Below are 21,202 nucleotides of genomic sequence, written 5' to 3'. Positions count from 1 at the left end.
GGTCCAGGAGCAGACATTTCTAGTTGCCCTTTCCAGGCAAAGGGAGAGGCAAATGGTTGGGCTATGGCTAGAATTCTGACCTTCGCAGAGCTTAGCATCCCCTCCCCACAAGTGGGTCCGAAAAAAGGAAAGAGGGGAGGAGGTTTTTCTCTTGCTGTCAGCTCCCCCCTAAAAAGTAAGAAATTCACTGACTTGCAGTTCAAAGTTACTAGCACTGAGGGCTCTTTCATTTCCCTCCTGTTAGGGAACTTTCCCAGCAAACGGGCTGGCCATTCTCGGTGCAAAGCAGACACACACACATGCACACACAGCTGATCAGAGTGCAATTGAAGCACTGTTGAGGCAAACTGAGGCTGGTCCCAGCTGTCTGTCTCTCTCTATGATTGGAATAGCTGGAGGGTTGGAAGCCTGCCCTCACAAGCTCAGAATGCTCGTTCAAAGAGCATGTTAGCTGAAGGCTTTCATGAACTGAGCTACTACTGCAAGGTGACATGCTGAAGACTCCAGTTGTCAGGAGGGGATGCTGTAAGAAAATGCTGTTTGCTCCAGGGGGAGAGAATTTACTATTTAGAGTTGGAAGCCATACCTCTGAACTGGGGAGGCCGCCCCAAAAGGTAATTTAATACTACCTAGCTCTTACATAAACCTTTTGCCAGTAGGTCTCAAAGTACTTTACAAAGGAGGTCAGTCTCATTACACCCCTGTGACATTACAGTCTATATGGTTTTATAAAAATATGCTAATGGGTGAATATAATGTAACTGGAATATGCTTCGTGCAAAAGGTCTCTTGTAAGGTATCATTACAAAGCTTACAATCTACTGAGTGTGATCATCCTATTTGTATAAATTTCCCTCTTGTATCTGAAACTAGAAATATGAAATGTAACTCTGAGGGCCTATTGTAATTATGCAAAGTGTGGGCCATTAATGGTGGTTTGGAATCTTGATGACTCCCATTAACCAGGACCATTGTCTGCACATGGCTCTGTTTTACCTGTAACTCTTCCTGTATACGTGTGTGCTGGCAAGTGGGCAATGAAGTCTTGCAGTGACATGTGATCATGTCACCTGAACTGGAATCCATCTTTAACCTGGTGTCTTTCCATTGGGAAGGAGGGGGTGGGAATCCAGAGAGGGACAAAGGATTCCCACCTTATGAAAAAGATATATAAAGGGGTGGAATAGAACAAAGGGAAGAGAGAAGCCATCATGAAGAATCCCCTAGTTACCACCTGAGCTGGAACAAGAGCTGTACCAGGAGGAAAACGTGCCCAGGCCTGGAAGGTGTCCAGTCGGGGGGAGGGAGGGGGAAGAAAAAAAACTTACTGAAGCATCTCTGAGGGTGAGATTATCTGTATTCAGTTCGATCACACAGATTTGTGCATTTTATTTTATTTTGCTTGGTGACTTACTTTGTTCTATCTGTTACTACTTGGAACCACTTAAATCCTACTTTCTGTATTTAATAAAATCACTTTACTTTGTTCTATCTGTTACTACTTGGAACCACTTAAATCCTACTTTCTGTATTTAATAAAATCACTTTTTACCTATTAACTCAGAGTATATATTAATACCTGGAGGAGCAAACAACTGTGCATCTCTCTCTATCAGTGTTATAGAGGGCGAACAATTTATGAGTTTACGCTGTAAGCTTTATACAGGGTAAAACTGATTTATTTGGGTTTAGACCCCATTGGGAGTTGGGCATCTGAGTGTTAAAGACAGGAACACTTCTGTTAGCTGCTTTCAGGTAAACCTGCAGCTTCGGGGCAAGTAATTCAGACCCTGGGTCTTTGTTGGAGCAGATGGGAGTATCTGGCTCAGCAAGACGGGGTGTTGGAGTCCTGAGCTGGCAGGGAAAGCAGGGGTAGGAGTAGACGGGGCACATCAGGTGACAGCTCCCAGGGGGTTTCTGTGATCCAACCCATCACAACCCCTTTTTATAGTTGGGGAAACTGAGGCACCTGGGAGCAGTGACTTGTTTAAGGTCACCCAACAGGCCAGTGGCGAAGCCAAGGATAGACCCTCATCTCCACAGCCCCAATCCAGTGCTCTATCCACCAGACCATTCTGCTTGTGTACACTGTGTGCCATTTCAGGGGGGATTCTTATTACAGTTGTTTTGCAAGTGAAGCTACTAGGATTCAAACAAGCTAAGGTCTCCAGTTTTGAGCATTTAGCAAATATTTGTTCCCCAGCTAGGTACTTACAAACTGAACAAGTCACTCCCCAACCTACTCTTTGTTAAGCTACGTAGATTGAATTCCTTGAGGTTACCATTCTCAGGCAGGTTTTCCAATCCTTTAATCGTTCTCCTGGCTCTTCTCTGAACCCTCTCCAATTTACCAACATCCTTCTTGAGTTGTGGACACCAGAACTGGACACAGGATTCCAGTAGTGGTTGTACCACTGTCAAATACAGAGGCAAAATAACTTCTCTGCTCCTACTAGAGATTCCCCTGTTTATACAGCCCAGGATTGCATTAGCTCTTTTGGCCATAACGTCGCACTGGGAGCTCATGATTCACCCAATTATCCACCACAACCTCCAAGTCTTTTTCAGAGTCACTGCTTCCCAGGACAGAGTCCTCCATCTTGTAAGTATGGCCCACTTTCTTTGATCCTGGATGTATAACTATATTTGGCTGTATTAAAAACACACGGTTTGCTTGCATCCAACTTTCCTAGTGATCCAGATCGCTCTATATTTCAATTTCCAGGCTCATCTTTTGAAGGTGTGGTACACGTTTCCTTCGAGGACAAGGTCAGTCCTCATCCTCAGAGGAAACCTGTAAAACACCTCCAAAAAGATGGGCCTGGGAACTTAAGTGGAGTTGGCTTGGTCTTCTGAAGGTTTCTCAGTGGGTTATGCCAGGTGCTCAGCTTTCCAAGCGGCATTTCCTGCATCCCCTTTGTTACAGTAAAATGGGAGCCAGGACTCTCATACAGCTGTCAGTGTAGGTTTGGAACAGCTGCTTTGAGCCAAGGCAAACAAAGAATGCCCAGCTTTCACAGTCTGCTTTTGCTGAGCGTGGATGGCACAAAATCTGACTAGCCTTGTGACCACAGAGCTCCAACACACAAACCACATGGAGCATCCACAGGCAGGGGCCATTTCCAAAGGTTACACCAGGCCACTCCACAATGGGGTATTTTCTTTCCCAGGCTAATTGACGATGACACCGAGGCAGTTTACAGGAAGAGGTTTCAGTTGGTAAACTCTCTGCCTTTTAGAGAGTTTCCAAAAAAGTCACGTCTGGCAGAATTTGAAAAGCATCAATAATGGTAAGCCTGAAGGACATATACTGACAGTGTCAGAATCAGCAACTGCCTCCCCTGGATGGAACACATCTGGGTTAGTTCCAAAATGGGGAGAATAACTACTTCTACAAGTGTACCTGAGCATCTTGAGAGAGGGACTCATTTGCTTGCGCAAATTCTAGCCGTTAGACTGCCAAACCGAAAGGTGATGTAGCCTTCCACGGGTAGAATCTTTTTTCTGCATGGGAGCATAGTCTGCTGCTCCAGATCTGGAAGTTAAAGCATGTTCAACCCCACAAAACAATGCATGCCCTTACCAATGCCATGGGAAGCACATCTACTGGACCTTTCCCCTGAGGAAAGCATCTTGGGCCCTTACAAGAATAGTTTGTTCAGCTGCTCCGTCACTTTTGCTATAGTTAATTCCAGATCAATGTTTGCACTTGAGGTTTATGGTTCCTCCTCTCAGAAGTTCTAAAGCTAGTAGTCTTGTGACTCGTGCCCAGCCCAAACTGTGCCCAAACCGTGTTGGCCTTGGGTAGGGCCATAATGCAGCTGGATGCACATTCTGCTTGAAAATGTCCTCACAAGCTGTCAATCTCGATCACAGCACCTAATTCTTTTCTTACCGTTCACTCTGCAGCTTCCCATATTTCTGACATGAAAGCCTACCTACTAGCATTGATGGAGTGTACCGGAGGATAGGTCCAGATAATGCCATGATGGAACTCAATCAGCCCCTTACAGGCTCTTCTAGACTTCTGTAGAATTCAAGTTCACCTAAAAAATTCTTCTTCTTGCGTTTAAGATGCTCTTCTCTTCAAAGCAGACATTTTCATGTGGGGTTTCTTTAAAGCATTTTTTTAAAGTCTTTCAAGCACTGAAATGTAACAACAGCAACAAGAAAGGAATAGAATTTATCTTGTAAGGAGATACAGAAAGTCTATTTCCCTTTATCTAAAGCCCTTGTCCAGAGCAGGAGAAAGAAAAAGGCAGAAATAAAGCCATCCCCCAAGGAGAATCGTTGGCTGCAGAACATTCCCCTGTACAAGCTAAGAATCACATGAAGTGAACTCTCAGTGGCTCTTGGTGCTCCACAGGCAGCCAAGAAAAAAAAACCATGAAGACAGACACACTTGCCATGTGACTTGGAAGGGCACACTTTGCTTTGCAAGCTGTAGCTGCAGACGTACTCCAGTGGATCAGAGCTCGAGGAGTTACATGACACGAACACATCCTGGTTACTCAGAAAGGCAGTGAGTGCTGCAGATTGTTCTATATGATATACAGCCCAGCAGGCTCAAATCTGGAGCTTCAAGTTAGACTCTTAAATCCTCATTTAGGAACCTAAACAAAAGCGGCCTAATTACCAAGAGTGCTGAGCAAATGCATCTCCCATCTTCAGTGGGATTTAGGCATGTCTGAAACACCAGCCACTTTGATTGAAGTGTGTAAACAGGGATTTTGAGAGCTTTATTCTAGGCACCCAGGTCTGAAAATGCTAGGGCTATCTGACGCATTTCCCTTCTGACTTACAGAGGCTATATGCTGTACTGCAGGGGTTCTCAAACTGGGGGTCAGGACCCCTCAGGGGGTCGCGAGCTGTCAGCCTCCACGCCAAACCCCGCTTTGCATCCAGCATTTATAATGGTATTAAATATATAAATAAAATACATTTTTATGGGGGGGGGGAGGGGGTGTCGCACTCAGGGGTTTGCTATGTGAAAGGGGTCACCAGTACAAAAGTTTGAGAACTACTGCTGTACTGGATGCAGAAGCCCTGGGGAATGGCTATAACTGTAGGGCTTGCTGAACAGAGGTTATTCACTGTACTAATCAGCCAGGATCTGATGGCTCACCCCAAAGCTTGGCTCTTCCTCTCCTGAGCAGCAGATGAGCAAGCCTGTTGCATTTGTTTCCATGGCTGCTTTGATGGCCCTTTGACAAAGTCCCATGAGGGCTGTGTAAGTTAGAGATGGAAAAGAGCTTGCTCCATCTGCCTGCCAAGGCAGAATTTGTCCTCTTTAGACAAAGCCCTGGAGGATAGACTGAACTAAGTTTAAATGTATCATGGGGCTTTCAGTCCCTTTCCTTGGAGAGACTATTCCACAGTAAAATAGATCTCACTGTCCCCAAGTTTTCCTTTGCTCTATTTCACTCGTTTATGCCCCTTCTTGGATCACCCTATCTTTATCTGCATGTGTCAAAACTTGGAGACATTTCTCCCACCATTAGCTGTCGCTTGGTTGAGCTGTACATCCTTGACAATTTCTCCCCATCAGTCGATTTCATGACACTTTTTGTACCTCTCTGAATTCCCTCCAGCCTCTCCACATATCTGACAGGGCAAGGAAAGCTGGAGTTGTAAGTGACTATGCCGAGACAAAAGCCTTTTTTATATAAAAGCAATGAGGTCTTAAAGCAAAAGTACATGTAATTTAAACTGCTGACAAATAGGGCTGAGGAGAAGTGCTGCTGTCCTATCAGCAGCTGTGTTGATGTTTGGACCAAGAGTATGTCAGTTTTTAAAATTCGATTTCATTTGACTATGGTGACCATATGTCCTGTTTCGCCAGCACAGTCCCTTTTTAAAACTCTGTCCTGGCCATCCCGACCTTTTTGGCAAAACTGGGGCATTTGCCTACAGTCTCTGTGCTGGAGCCCAGGGAACATGTGCAATGGGAGGTTCTGCTGAGGGTGTTTCCCCAGTCAGCCCAGCCAGCCATGGCTCCTTATCACTGTAATGAAATATTTGCTCACTAAGCGAGAGGGATAATCTCCTCTCACACACTGACTCCTCTGGCAGAGGAGAGGAAGAGGGAGGGGCAATTCAGAGACCCCTCCCTGTCCAGAAAGACCAGTTGGGACTCTGAGGGCAATCCACAGATCTGGATGTGCCAGAGGCAAAAGGAACCAGGAAGGCTGGGTGGGACTCAGGTCCGTCCGCCCCCCATCCTCTGGCCTGATGGCTGGGCCTCACCATTGCAGTCAGGAGACTGTTGGGCACAAGAGCTGCAATATGAGGACATGGTTGCGAAACATCCTCCTTTCTAGTTCTGGTGTGTGGGTGGGTGGGTGGGTGGTGTCCCCCGGGTGCCGCCAGCATAGCTTCAGCACCCTAAAGAGAAGCAACTGCAGCTCTGGATTTGCAAATATGCCTTCTCCAAAAGAGTGCCTGGGACAAAAGGGTTCGTCTTCACTGCAGTGTAAACCCAGCTGGTCAGCCCTAGGTCAGCCTAACCTGGGTGTGCAGCACCCCGCTGCAAAGCCCTGCCTGTGATGCTGCACTCCCCTGTGCGTGTGGCTGGAACTCCTGGGAGCATGTCCCAGGGAGCTCTGCACTACACTCAGGCAAGCCGCTCTAGGACTGTTTTCCAGTCAACAGTGGGAAACTTGGCTGTCGTCCTGGGCGCGGGGGGAATTGTGGGAAGGCACTGGAGGACTAGCAGCACTGCAGTGCTTTAGCCTGTGTCCTCAATGCAAAGTGGACAGATTACCAGACCCAATGAAAGTGGCACCCAGGTTCACTCCCAGCCAGGCCAGCTAGCCCGGGGTTAAAAGCACCACTAAATGCAGATGAAAGTTTTGCACAGGGGTTGGAGGTGAGTTAATGGCAACACCTGGCTGACAGCTGGGGCTAGCTGAAGCGAAGACTGACCAGAGTCAATTTCATTTCAGTGGTTTCCAGTCTCCCCACAACACACCCAAATTGTTTGCACCCTGGAAGTCCCAGAGCACTAAATGGGCTGGCCAGATGAGCTGCCCAGGGGTAGCACCAGGTAATGCACACAGGGCCTCCGCCATGGAAGGACAGCTATGGCTCCAGCTCCTCGTGTGGTGAGTGGCATGGTTTAAAAACCCCACAGCCCTTAGAAAGGAGAAGCTGACCCAAAGGAGAGCCTGCAGTCTGTTTACCTCTCCCCGGGTTACCCTGCCAACAAGCCCGTTGTAAACTCGTTAAGTACATTAGCAGTGGGTTTGTGAAATGGAGTGCATGATGCAGTGACGCACTCCTGTTCCAACAGCAGCCGCAACAGCAGCCCACTTACCAGGATGCTGAGGAGCAACAATACAGAGGTTGGTTGTTTTAGTGGAGCCCCTTGTTTCAAGGCAGGCTCGAAACCTCCACTGCAACGCAGCAACAAGCGACCAATCAAACACTGCCGGCCTGCAGCCCATCAGGGCTCTAGGATGCGAGGAGGCAACTCTGTGAAGCAGGCCATTGAATTACGCCATGGAGAAATAGTGGCAAAAATATTCAGACCGTTCCTCTCTGGTGCTCAGGGAGGAGAGGGACTGAGGTCCAACATGGAACTCATGCAGCGTGTGTTCTCCTCACAGCCCATGTGGGTGGGTGGGACACAGACACTCATCTCTCCCCCCCCCCCCCCATCACATCCACCCCACACCGCCAGAGCCAGGATATTTTTGCCAAAAAAGCACACTCAAATGCAGGAAAATGTGTTACAGCCAAAACTGGAGCCTGGCTCTCCTTGCGGAGGCTGGCCCCAAGAACCCAAGCAGTGTCTTCTATCCACCACCAGCCTGTGGCTGTACGGAGACAGCCCAAACTACTGCCCTTGGGAGGAGGAGGTGGGGCTGTACTTTACAACAGCAGATGGGAAACAATCCAGAGAGGAGGGGGTGGGAGACAGCCACCATCACAACTGCGATATGTTCCCAGGAGGTGGAGAGGTTACAATTGCCCCCTACAGCCAATGCCTCAGAGCCAGCCGCGCCTGACAGGAATTTCTGAGTGAGCTTGTAAGAAGGAAGGTGCACCAGGTGCTGCAGTGGGCTGGGGACAAAGGATGAGTTTGTGCAACGCACATGGCAGAGCAGGGCCTGGTCCTGGGACAATGGAGCATTCTGCACAAGTCCCACAGGATCACCTAAACGTTAAACAAGGGTAAGGGGTCATAGGAACATCCCCTGGAGAACAAAGGGGTGTCCACCTGGATGTGTATCCGGGGCAGTCTGCTAGGATCCAACCCTTGGGCTGCGTTAGGAACACAGGCTAGCCTCTGTGTCACAAACCAGGTAGCAATGATGAGCAGTTCCCCAGCTTCCAGCTAACCCATTCACAAGGCTCATGGGGGGGCAAGAAGGGGCAACCCAGCCCAGAAACTCCAGACCTAACACCCCACAATGCTTGGACAGTTCCCATCCAAACTGTGCTCAACTTGTACTAGAATTATTCTCAGAGGATGTGGCATACCCTTTCCTGAACTCCCCCTCCCTTGGCCAGACTACTCCCTCTGGTCCCAAAGGGCCCAGGACAGTCCCTGCAAACAATGATTGATGGGGAAGCCAAGAGCCAGCACCAATGACTAGTTTATCTTGCCCAGTATTGACATGCAACCACAACAGATTATTTTAAGATAGCACCAGAGGAAGCAATGGAGACCACTGTGTCACATGGCAAATCTAACAGAGTGATAATCAATGTTTCATTATCCTACACCTGCCCCTTTCGTGCTTACAGCAGTGTGTGCACTCACGACAGTGGCGCGCACAAGTGTCCAGCTCCATGGACAAAATGGCCAATCTGCATTAACAATCCACGATCATCAGGGTGCAGCTCCCCATCAGTTTTCACACACTGCACAGGCTGGACTTTGGCACTTGCCACTTGACGCTGTGGCACATTTCAGCCCAAGGTTAAATCTGCCCGAGGACAGTAGAGGAGAGGTACTCACTATGCAGCAGAGTCATTCAGCTGGTACTCTCGGGAGCGGTTAAAGCAGGCCTGGACGCCATTATCAGCCCACAGCCTCCGAATCACATTGGCAAGGTCCTCTGGCATGATTCCCTGCTCCTCTGCAGTGCAAGAGAGTGCAAATAACTGACGAGCATCATCCTGCAGGGAACAGCAAACCAAACATCAATGAAGTTCCTGAGCAACAGCTGCTTCTCAAGTCTGCTGTGTATTAAAGCTGATCACACTGAAGTTTGCTCACCAAGTCTTGTACTAGAGGAACATAGCGCTCCAAAACCCAGGAGGTTTGCACCTACCATGTACCATGCACATGCCTCTAAGGCTCCCAAGAAACTCCTCCTCAGGGAGGTTCGCTTCTTTGAGTAATGGGGCAAGTGACATTTCAAATCTTTACAAAGAAGCCAGCAGAAAAATCCACGCGTTCGGACTCCACTGATTTCTTGCAGGGCTGATGGCAGGCAAACAAACTAGATGTCAATTAAAAAAATATGCAGTCATGGCTTATCATTGGTTACCTAGCCCGGAAACAGCAATACACCATTTGGATTAGCTCGTAACCTTACAGCAAGGAAACTTGGGCAAGATTGTTCAGGAGCCATTGCATTTACACAGAGATCTCCTCTCGTTCCCTTGCCCACGCACCGAAGTTATAACACTGGGGGAAACTGGTGACAGATTGTCAAGTGTCTGGAAGGAATTCTGGCGACTAAGGCAGAATGATAGACATAAATGGGAGCCCTACAGAGTTGGCCAGTCACTGAGATGGCTCGATCAGTCCATCATTTGGAGCAGCGGAATAGATGCTGCACTGTGACTGCTCTGCAGGCTCTCCCAGTGCTGAGCAAAACTCTAAAAGCAGGATCAAAGCGTGCTGCAACACACACATGGGGAGAATCAGACACAGCCTCCCCAGCCGATCGGCTGCTGGCATGTACACAGCTGGGCTGCTGCAGCTCCAGCTTTTCAGGCCCGATCGCAGCATTGTCCCCAAGACATCCTGCACTTCTAATTGAAGGGGCTTTTCACAACAGCACATGTGACGGCCACCAGCTTGAGCATGCCCAGGGACTGCACTGGGGACCTCCAGTGCTAAAAGAGCCTGGCTCTGTAATGGGGACTGTAACAGACTAGTGTCCTCTGTGGTCAGGCATGGAAGCGAATGCATAAAACACACTGCCCAGCAGTTACACATACATTTACTTCTCAGGAACCTATAGAGGTCAGAAAGGAAAGGACCAGGTCCTCTGCCATGCCACAGTATCAGGGATGCATTCCTAGCTGCGGACTCCTCCAAACAACAAGCTAGATTTCATTTCAACTGGCCTCTGTTAAACCATTGGGGGGGGGGGGCGACACCCAACCAGCTGATGCTCCCATAAGAAAAAAATGCAGAAGCTTTGTCTCCCCTGGCTTTTATGACCCCGTGGCAAACAGAGAGGTAGTAGGAAGGCCAAACTAAGACAATGGAAGCATTCCCTGCTGGGAAGTGGGAAGGAGACTGGAGCATCAAGAATTCCTTTGCCTCAGCATTTGTAGCTACTCGCTCAAGACAGCCCTCAAGGGACTAAGCTTCCAGCAGAGCCCAGCTCATCTGAATTGCTGAGAACCCACAGCCGGCTCTGCCACATCAGCCCTGTGTGGTTTGCAGAACTGTCCTCGTCAACTCCTTTGTGCTGGCAGTTCCCAGCACAGCCTCCTGCGCTTGGCCCAGGAATACGGATAGCACCAAGGAGGTAAACTGGGTTCAGCCTCTAGCACTGCCAGCCAGCTTCACACTGCCAGGAGGCCATAGGCAGGGCTTAAACATCTCTTTTCCTGCTGGGAGCCCTTCGGATAGGTACAACCGCCTCCAGGGTTTAAGGAGAACAGACAGTTTTGCTGCTGCAGTCACACACTCTGCTCATAGCTGGCTTGGCAGGAGGACCAGCTTCCTCAGGTGTAGAAAGCCTCTCGTATTTTAAGCCATAACATCACACTATGGCTCAGTGGCCACCTGGACACTTGCTACATGCTGCTAGGGCTCTCCCCATCGACCTGCAGGGCAACAAGGTGGTATGCAGCAAATGGGGAAGAACGCTAGAGCAAGCACTTGTCTGTCCTACACGCTGCATGCATTTATAAGGAAGTGAATCATGCTGAGCTGGTTTGCCTGCTCTTGTCCTACTAATAAACCTGAGCTGAGCCAAGCCAAGCCAGGAAAGCAGCCCCTTTTCCCTGGTCTACACCAAGCCTGGGAAATTTGCACCTACCAGAGGACCCTAGTAATCTCAGCGGCTTTAAGGTCACCTGGAAGCTAGCAGCTTGGCCAAGGTGAAGCACTGCATAATGGGAACTGTACTGATTACGGCGCTTCCACTGCATTCATGAGGAGAGTGGCTGCGACCTGCTCTATTTCATGCACATAGCCGAAGCATCAAAAGTCTGGCCATCTTGTCTTAGGGATTCTGGAAGACTTATTTGGGGGTGGGGGCAGCCATCGAGGCAGATCTGAAGTTAGAGAAACCGTGCACAGACATTAAGCATTTTATGGCTATCATGAGACATTTCCTCTCTCCCTGTCCAACACCACAAGCAATAACTCACTACAATGGAAGTTAAAAAAAATATCAGGCTCAAACATCTAATGCATGTGGTTTAATTTTGCCACCACTTATACTAGCTAGCATCAAGCAAAACTGCTCCAGCTGTTAGCTGCAGGGCTGATGTTAGGCCAACCATGCATTCAAAGCAGTCCCCCGCGGCAGTGCCTGCTCTCGCTGGCAGAGAGAGCGCACAATCACTTACTCAGGGTAATAATCACAAAACTCTCCCCAAACACTGACTCCCAGCTCTTCAGAGGACTGGAGCAAGGTAATTAGCACTGGTCAGCAGCAAGGACCCCACTTATTAAAACACCTTTACGCAAGTCCCTAGAAGATTTCAGGACATTACCAGCTTATGACTGGGATCAAAAAATAGCGTTAGGAGATCTATCCTGTGCCCTCATTAGCAAGGGGGAGCTTCTGGGAGCACAAAGCTAGTCCATTAGCCTTCAAATCAAAGCATTCCTCAGGAGCCAGATATGGTAGGACAGCACCGCACACGTGGTCATTAGGCAGATGACCGACACCTGCCGTCTCTCAGATCTTGCTACACACGGTTTAAGCGATTGAGGGACATCGCTGGGACCTGTATACAAACAGTGTCCTATTTCTGATCCCCCAGGTAATGCCCAACCAGATCAGACACGTGGTTTTGCATAGTAAGCAAACCCTGAATGAAGGAGGTCCCAGGCAGAGAAAAAAAACCATATGATTGCTGCTGCTATTGTTAGCTCCCCCAAACCCTACTTAGCCCTTCCACAGCCCCCTCTCGCAGCGTCTCGGTGTGGTGGAGTGCAGCATTATCCACAGGAGAAGGCACAGGGAGACAACTTGCCTGATGTCACACAGGAAACCTAGGGAGCCAGGAATAAAACCCAGCTCTGCTGAATCGCCAGCCACAGCTATAGCCATTAGGCCATGCTACCTACTATCTAGATCCCCTTCGCTCATGCTGGCCCTTAGCTCGCTCTTGGTGGTTACAGGGAGTGAGCGAATGGTGGAGTAGGTAAGGGCACGTGCCTGGCCCAAGCCTGAGTCGCTTTGGTTCTCTGCACCTGAAAGCTCACCCTCATTTAAGCTTGCGCCCCAGAGACACCTCCCCTCCCCTTGCACCTGCCCCATCACTCAGGCTGGGACCCAGCAGGATGGAGGACAGGTCACACATGGTGCTCAGGTGGGAGCTGAACAAGCACTTGCCTGGTTGCAGTGCACAGCATAGCAGTACATGCCCATGCCTGGAGTCCTCAGGCTAAACATAACCCCCGAGGCCTTAGGGGCTGGCTGGGTTACGTTGTTCAGGCCTCACACACTCAGAAGCACAGCTCTTAATCTATTGTGTGCAACTGCTGCTGGGCATGGCTAGCCTCACCCTCCCAACAGCCAGCAAGGTTCTAGGCACCAACAGTTCTAGGATTCAGCTATTCTTACTCCTTTGGCAAGAGTCACGACTCCTCAAATGCCACATTCAGACAGGCAGCAGAGCTCTGACCCACCCCCACACCAGGGCTATCAGTGAAAGCAAGGACAATCTTCAGGCACAGAGAGGGTAACTCACCGCTCTTGCAGGGTCGCCGAAGTCAATCTGCAGGTTGCCCATGGCTTTGATGATGGCCATAATGGACTGAATGGTGTTGCTGTAAACCACAGCTTTGTATTGCCTGCACTCCTCTTCTGAGTAGCCATCCTCATGGATAATCCTTGAAGAGGGGGCAGGAACAAAGTCAGACCATCACAAGCTGACCATATCCCAGTGGAGCTCCCCAGTAGGACCCACCCTCACCCCTGCTCCCTCACTAGGATTCACATTGCTCACTGGGAGCTGCCCCCTTTCAGTTCTGTGTAGCAGCTCCCTCTCCAGAGGGCAGGAAGCGTTCTCCAGAGAGGCACTTTCCAGTGGAGACTGTCTCTAGGTGCAGCACTGCTAGGAGGGCCATGTTACCAGCATGAGAGCCCAGCACCGGGGATGAAAAGGACTGTGGCAGTGCTGCCCCAACTCTGAGGGGAGGAGACAATCACACAGATGTTTGCTAGATAATGGCTGCTATGAAAGACGGGGTCCTCAGCCGGGGCAGGGCACTCAGCCTGCGGCAAGCATAAGGCACTGCATGCTTCCCACCTGAGTGCTGTCCCTGGACCCAGCTTTCAGATTAACCTACTAAGGTTGTCACCAACATCCCTCCCCGAGCAATACCCCAGCAAGAGCTCCCCCATCATCCCATCCCGGCTCCAAGAGGGGTCCCCCCCCCTACACTCCCACCTCCCAGGAGAGGGATCTCCACAGACTTCTCACCTCAACTACTGCAAAAGCAAAAAGGAGGAACCTCCCCCCCCCATCCCTCCTCACCCCACTGGTCATCCCCAGACCTCAGCCTCTCACAGCTTTCTACAGCAGCTGATCAGTTCCAGAATCACTGCCTGAAGTGAGCTCAGCAACCATGAAACTGACCAGGGTTCTGGTCACATTTAGTCAGCTGCTGCTGCTGAGAGAAGATGGGGGTGGGTTTTTTTGCAGAACTGAAGAAGAGACTCTCCTCTCCCAACCACCACCCAGAGCAGTGGTTCTGAACCGTTTCCCTACCATGAGCCCATGTTACAACAAGAAAGAATTAGTCACCATAAAAAAAAGAGAGGGTGATCACAACCCCTTGGTTGTGCAGGGACCCCGTTGACCTGGGACATCCCACAGCAGCAGCTGGTTTTGATCAAGGCTGTGCCTCTGCTGCTGTCCCCAACAGCAATACTGAAATCCACTAGACTCTGCTTGGGTTCCCTGCAGCTGAAATGACTAGCCAGCATAGCAACAGTGAAACTGACCAGATGCTCATCAATTCCACCTGCAGCAGAGCTCTCACTCACTAACCAGTCAGCTGGCAGGCATAAGTTTGTTACCTGCCACTAATTTTTCAAGCCTGGATGTGCCAGGATAAATCAAGCAAACGCAGCCAACCTGTTCAGCTCCAGCGCACTGTGTTGATTGACGGCATAGAGATGCCCAAAATAGCCAGATTCTGTAGCCCTTTAAAACTTAAGCATTTTATTGACTCATTAAAACAGCTCTTCTTGTACTCTAGTCTCCACCCCACCTTAATCTAGCAGAACAATCTGTTGCATTGGCCTCCCACACCACAGGGGATCACAAACACATTTCAGCAAGAGGCTCAGACACAGACAACGTAACTAAAGGATCTGGTTTTAAATACATTTGAGTATTATTCCGAGTAGCAGCTTTTTGTATTGTAGTAACATTAGAAGCACCAACCAAAATCAGGGCCCCACTCTGCTAGTTATCACTAGCATGAGACTGTCAGCTCTTTGGGGCAGGGACTAGACAGAGCAGAAGAGAAGGATTATTTTACCAGTGGGGAATTGAGGCACAGAGTCTCAGTTATTTGCCCACTCAGGAAGTCTGTGGTAGCGCTGGAAATTGAACCGAGATCTTCTGAGACCCAGTCAAATGCCTTAACCACAAGACCAACCTTCCTCTCTGTCTTTGCAAGAGAGTTTCTTCTCTTCAGGCCAGGCAGGAAATCTACCCTCTCTGTCTAATTCTCCTATGGAATGCTCACTTGAGTTATGCCCACTGGGGATTCGGCTGTTCTTTAGCTGGGCCATCCTCTTGGTCTGGATGCTCAGATGTTAAGGAGATACAGTCCATCTGAACAGAATGATTATAAAAGCTCTCTGTGTGGTGTAAACTCCAGTTTGTAAGTCACTCCTCTGACAATCAGCTCCCTCTGCTTTCAGAGAATGCCTCTGTTTATTTCGATAGGGCCCTGTTCAGCCAATCACTGTTTTCCCTCCTGACTGGAATGGGTCTGTCAATTCTTATGCAACAGATTTTTACCAGGGTGGTTTCCTATCAGGAGGTTTTAGTTTGTGATGCTGTGCAGGGGTCTCTGGGCTGCCTCTCCCAACACAAACCATTTTTGTGTATCCTCTTTGTGCGATACCTTTCAGCATTGCTCTTTTCTATTTATGTAATCACTGTCATATGCATTTTTGATGTCACTTTCCATGTTTAATTGCAAGTCACTGAAATATTCAAATGGCAATTTGCTTCAAGCTGCCAGAAGAGTAAAGTTTTGCTCAAATTAAGCAAGTCTGGGTGCATCATGCCAGCCGGAGAGAGCATTGCGCCCAAAATTAGAGGGCCTGGCTACGAGAGGAGGTTTTAATCAAAAGGGTTTGTTTTTTAAATCATCTACTCTGCCTCCCTAATCTTTTTGTGGAATTCATAAAGCATGGAGTCTGAATGCTATCCTGTAAGGCTGTGCAGAGGTGCTGCTAGCTTTACATGGATGGATTGCTGAAACTGAACAGTGTTATTAAAAAGAAAGACAAAAATAGCAAGCATATAAACAAACAATCCCTTCTCCTCAGACACTGCTAACCCCAACCAAAGCTAGACTGCGGCCCAGTCCCAGGAATACAGTGAGCCCATGGCACTCCCCCAAGTGTGAGCATGGGATGGGGGAAGAACTCAGCTGCTCAGAGCAGCTTTCCCAGGTGCTGTCCTACCACATGGAGTGAAAGCAACTCTCTGCTCTGTCCCGAGACACGCTAAGGAGGACTCAGCGTAAAACCGAACAGGAAAGGTCTCTCAGGCATTCCCGGGGAGCAACGGCCATACCATTGCCCCATACCTCCAAGGTAATGGACTAGGGACACGAGGACATTTTTCAGCACAGGTAATCACAGCATTCGAGCGAGTTCATGGCAGAGTGGGAAATACATGTCCCTTTGAAAGACCCAGGGTAGGACAGTTTTGCTGCGAGCAAATGGATGTAATGTAGGAACATACAAACTGCCTGGCTGGATCAGACCAGTGGGCCAGCTAGTCCAGTCTCCTGCCTCCAACAGGGAAGCATCTGGTGCTGGCTAGAGGCAAGCGTGAACAGCCCTCTAACCAGCAGTTCTGCCAGGGCCAATGCACTGAGAGAGAGTGCAGACACCAGCGACCACACTGAGTTCCCCAATAGAGCTAACAGGGTCAGCAGCCTTTGGCAGGCAGCCAGCTAGGCTATGACACAATAGGCTCCATAGGGTCTGGATGTGGTCGATGGTGCCATGCCAACTGATCACTGGCCCCACAGCGTGGGCTGCCCTGGCTGTTCAGATGAAAAACTCAAACACAAAGGGTGTTTTTAAAACAAGAGCCCTAAGAACATGGAAATCACATCACCCAACCGCAGTGCGGAGAAGCCTGCCATAACTATCCCCTGGAAGCGCTTTTTCGAGGTCTCGCTAATAGAAACTTATCCATGCTTTATAGATGCTTTACTTTTGTTGAATCACAGGCTTCGGATTCTCCCCCCCCCCCCCCAAGAGTTCATACAAAATGCAGCACTCCCCAGCCCCTGGCTGCAGAACGCGGGACCCGCGTGGCACCCCCGGCTGCAGAACGCGGCACCCCCGGCCCCTGGCTGCAGAACGCGGCACCCGCGTGGCACCCCCGGCCCCTGGCTGCAGAACGCACACTCTACTCTGCAGTGGGATGAAATAGGGAGGCAATTGCTGAAATTTAGAAACAAAAGCAAAGGAGGGGAGGCATTGCTTACTTCATCTGCTTCACGATTGTGCTCTTCCCAGACTCTCCTGCACCTGTAGAGAAAGGAGAGAGAGAAAAGCCATGAGCTGCAGTACTTGACTGGATATTGCCGCATGGCAGCGGGACATTGTGGTGTCATTGGGGTTACCAACAACGGAGGGTGTAACCCACCTGCTGCCACATTAGCTTCCAGACAGGCCTCCCAGCAGCAGAGCCTCAGAGAGTCTGGCCCTCTGGGCTTACAAACACTTGTCTGGTCATCGGACACTTCAGCTCAGAGCAGCGCAGAGACATACAGACTCAGCTTGCTAAGGGATGTACTGTAGTAGACCCTGCTCTCCAGGGAGTCCTGGGATAAAGGGAAGGTGCCTTTTGGCACTACAGACTTTAGTGGGCTCAATCTCACTGTGCAGCATTCCCCAGCCCTTCACACACCCTGGTGATCCCACCCAGGTGGCTTTGGAAGCCTTGCACACTGGTAGAAACTGCTGGCTGGACTGCACCAGCATACACGTGGACATGAATAGGGGATATGAATACTGAGCAGTACGAGGCCTCTGGGCCAGCCTGATGGGGGAGCTGGGAACACGGGGCCCTCATCCCCACCCTGGAGCGATGTAAACTCAAAGCAACGAGCACTTAGGCCAGTCACTTTGACAGTGCAGGGAGACATTGGCTGCCCAGCTGGAGACACCTTAGCAGGGCCCAATTCATAGAGGCCACAGTGTGTCCAATGGCAGGGAAGTAGCCACAGCACACCCAGCTCTCTCATGCACCAATGGCTGACGAATGCTGACCCTCCTAAAGACTAAGTTATAAGGGGTGGGAGGATCCTTCCACCTTGTGAGAGGAGAGAACACTCTTTCAGGAGGCTGAGCTCCTAGAAAAGCGGTCTGCCCCTGGAAAACAGCCCCCTTCCACCACTTGAAAGGCCCCTGCACACAAGACACCTCATAGGGACATCCAAGAAGTCTTTCCCAGGCAGGCTGCAAGAACTGGTGTCCTGCCTGACACTTAATGAGGGCCAGGACGGTGATGAACAGCGAGACTAAGTGGAGTGTTCCTGGCATGGTGCAAACTCTGAACCATGGGGTGGGCGGAGGCATTCCAGGAAGCCGATCATGCCTCTCCCCTCCCTGTGTGGCTCCAGACATCACCAATCCCTGGACAGCAGAGGCCAGCTGGAAGCAGTTACTCTTTCAGGGACTACCACAATCATGGGGGAGATAGAGTCAAGTAAGTGAGTGGGCTCTCTACCACGGCATACTATCCTAGCCAGACCGTATACATGCTCATTGCACGCCCCACTCTTTAAGCACAGCTATTACCAGCCGGGTGGGTCCAATTCCCTGCTCTGCCAAAGGTTTCCAGTGACCACAGGCAAGTCACACTCTGCACTTCAATTTCCCATCTGTCAAATAGTGATCCTGCTGCTGTACCTCATGGAGGCAAGGAGGGGGCTATGAGGTGGAACTCACTAACATTTTGAAGTGCTTAGATACTGTAGCATGACGAGGGCCTGCAAGTACATGGATAGACCTGATCAATGCAGACAGAGGCATTCTCCCTTACAACCACGTTCTAACCAGCATGACAAGTAGTACTGGTCAGAGAAGCCATGCTAGGATGATGCAGGCCCCCTGCTACATCTCAGAACAGGGGCCAGTGCCTGGATCTGCCCCCAAGGACACGGCTGGATCTGATGAGTGTCACAGTGCTCAGTTTCCTTACCCATTGCTCTCAGATTCGTTCCTATAGCTGGCTCTCCTCCCGCCTGCAAACACTGGTTCATCTGCATTGTCTAGCACCTGTTCGCCTGAGAGGAAAGACGCACAGATCCCCTCTCCTCTCTCTGGAGGGGAAGGCTAAGTTGCATGGCTTTCAGCAGCCTGGGGAGATCTGGTACCAGCTTGGCCTAGAGCCATGCTGCCTGGGGGCCAGCCAACTGAGAGAAGGAAGCAGAGCTGCAGTGGCAGGCGTGAGCTGCAGCACTATGTAACAGGGATAGGAAGTGAAACATTACAAAACTTTTAGGACATAAGTGCCCCATAATGAATTCAGAGTCATTCTCGCCTATGATTTAAGGCCTCCTGCTGGCCAGAGTGCCAGCGCCATGCCAGCATCCCCACTCTCCTTTCCACTTGCTGCCAGCTCAGATCCTGTCATCTCCAAGCTCTTGGGGCTAGGGTGGAGTGTGCTGCCTTTGCTCAGAGCGGAGCAGCCATCACTCCCAGCAGAGAGTCATGTTCCCTGTCACCCTATGGAGGTTTCTACACACTTCCCTCCAGCGCCCTCGAGGTATTGATTCAACACCAGTATCCCCCAATGGTGAGCACCCCTTGTCCTGCACTCAGACTGCAACTGCACTGGCCGGGACAAGGCCTGAGCAGCAGCCACGGCACAGTGAGTGTGACAAACCCACCTGCTGTCTGTCACTGAGGTTGGGCAATGATCGCTCACCTCGCCCTGACCTCCAGTGGGCCCACTAGCCCAGGATTTCAGAGCCAGGGCTCAGGGCCCCAAGGCCTCGGCTCCTTTGCCCACCCAGCCATGACCATTGGGCAGCACTATAGGCTACAGCTGGTCTTTCCACTCCAGCTCTCACCAGTGAAAACCCTCCCTGGATTGGAGGGAGGAGGGGAGACCACTACCCGCTAGGTTGGGGGTGAGGAAGAGCTGCTGCTTCTGGGGGCCCCCCCTCCCCTTTCCAGCAGGACGTGGCAGACCAACGGCACATTAGCACCTCCTGGAGCAGAGGAGGGGGCATTAAAAACAGCAGCTGCTTTTCACCCCGTGGGGAAAGCCAGAAAGTCGTGACTGCTGATGCTCTCCTCCCACCTGCTGGGCGTCATTCACAGCAGCAGTTGGGATGGAGGGTGTGGAAAGGTCAGTCCAGCAGACAGGTCTGCCGCATGGCCAGGAGGGGGCACGAGCCCTGACCTTGGCTGCTCCCTCACAGCATGGTCCGGCCCAAGGCCCAGATGGGAACCACTCAAGGCTCCTCAGGGAGGAGCAGCAGGGTGTGCACGCATGTCACACAGAATTATCTGGGGGCAGTTCTCTGGCCTGTTACACAGCAGGTTGGACAAGGTGATTGCAGTGGTCCCTTGGAATCTAGGAATTTCCCCTCAGCAACAAGAGGCAGAGTGCACTCAGATTCCTGCCTCCAGATCCCGCCTAGCTGAGGTAGGCAGAGCTCCTGCCTAAGACAGAGAAGCTAATCAGGCAGAATTTGTAATAAGGAGATGCACTTTAGAGGGTTACATGCAGTCAAGGCACCTATCAGCAGATGAAACATCTGCTGCCATATACAGAGCAAGCCATTAACCCTTCAGCTAATGAGGTCTGCCTCCAGGAGCTAATGTCTCCAAATGACACAGCTGCTCCAAAGCCTCTCCAGGTCCCTCCAGTCCCCTCCTTCACGCCTGGAAACCAGTCAGCTGGCCTCAGTAGGACTGACTAGTTCAGAATGGGACTGTGGCATCCGGCAGGCTGTTGGCTAAAGAAGCTTTCAGATCAGCATGGGTCCAGCTTGTCTCTGGCTTTAGTGTATTGCCCTGCACGGAGCAGGTGGTCTGGAAACGGGATCTGAGCGTGAACCAAGCTTTCTAGTCAGAAATGCTGAAAGACACCCAAGTCCCAGCAGGCCAACTCAGCTTTGGTCTGAAGGAGAGTGTCACGGGGCTTGCTCAGTGATTTACAACCAGCAGCAAACCCTGTCACCCCAGGGCCGAATGGATCACAACTGGGTTGTGCAGACAGCTCACTGTTAGCAGTGCCTGCCCAGCTCAGAGCAGAGCTGTCAACAGCGTCTGCAGGGAATTGTGGGGAGGGAGGGAGAACACCTTAACAGTCAGCCGTGAAAATGTGCCTAGGGCTGAAACTTGGCACATGAGGTCTCAACCCAAGCACAGCCTTCTGGGGAGCACCAAAAACTCATCTGCTCAGCCATTTTAAAGGTCACAAAAATAGAGAAGACAAGGAGCACTCAGAGCTTGTATGCTCCATGGTGTCCTGGAATGCAGGGAACCCCCTGGGACTGCACTAGGGTGACCAGACAGCAAATGTGAAAAACCGGGACAGGGGG

General features: G+C 50.5%; 1 protein-coding gene across 1 annotated transcript in view; it reads right to left on the bottom strand.

The window, feature by feature from the left end:
* Positions 1–21,202, bottom strand: part of GNAI2 (G protein subunit alpha i2) — a 194,314-nt gene that overhangs the window by 60,309 nt on the left and 112,803 nt on the right. Inside the window, exons 2-4 of the mRNA XM_054034327.1 lie at positions 17,126–17,168; positions 13,123–13,264; positions 8,966–9,126 (exon numbers count right to left, since the gene is read on the bottom strand). Of these exons, the coding sequence (XP_053890302.1) occupies positions 8,966–9,126; positions 13,123–13,264; positions 17,126–17,168 (346 nt within the window). The remainder of the gene's footprint in view (positions 1–8,965; positions 9,127–13,122; positions 13,265–17,125; positions 17,169–21,202) is intronic.

This window comes from Malaclemys terrapin, chromosome 7 (genome assembly GCF_027887155.1).
Source record: "Malaclemys terrapin pileata isolate rMalTer1 chromosome 7, rMalTer1.hap1, whole genome shotgun sequence".
Classification (NCBI taxonomy): domain Eukaryota; kingdom Metazoa; phylum Chordata; order Testudines; family Emydidae; genus Malaclemys; species Malaclemys terrapin.
Note: the sequence above shows the minus strand (reverse complement) of the source record. Positions and strands in the feature narration are given on the sequence as shown.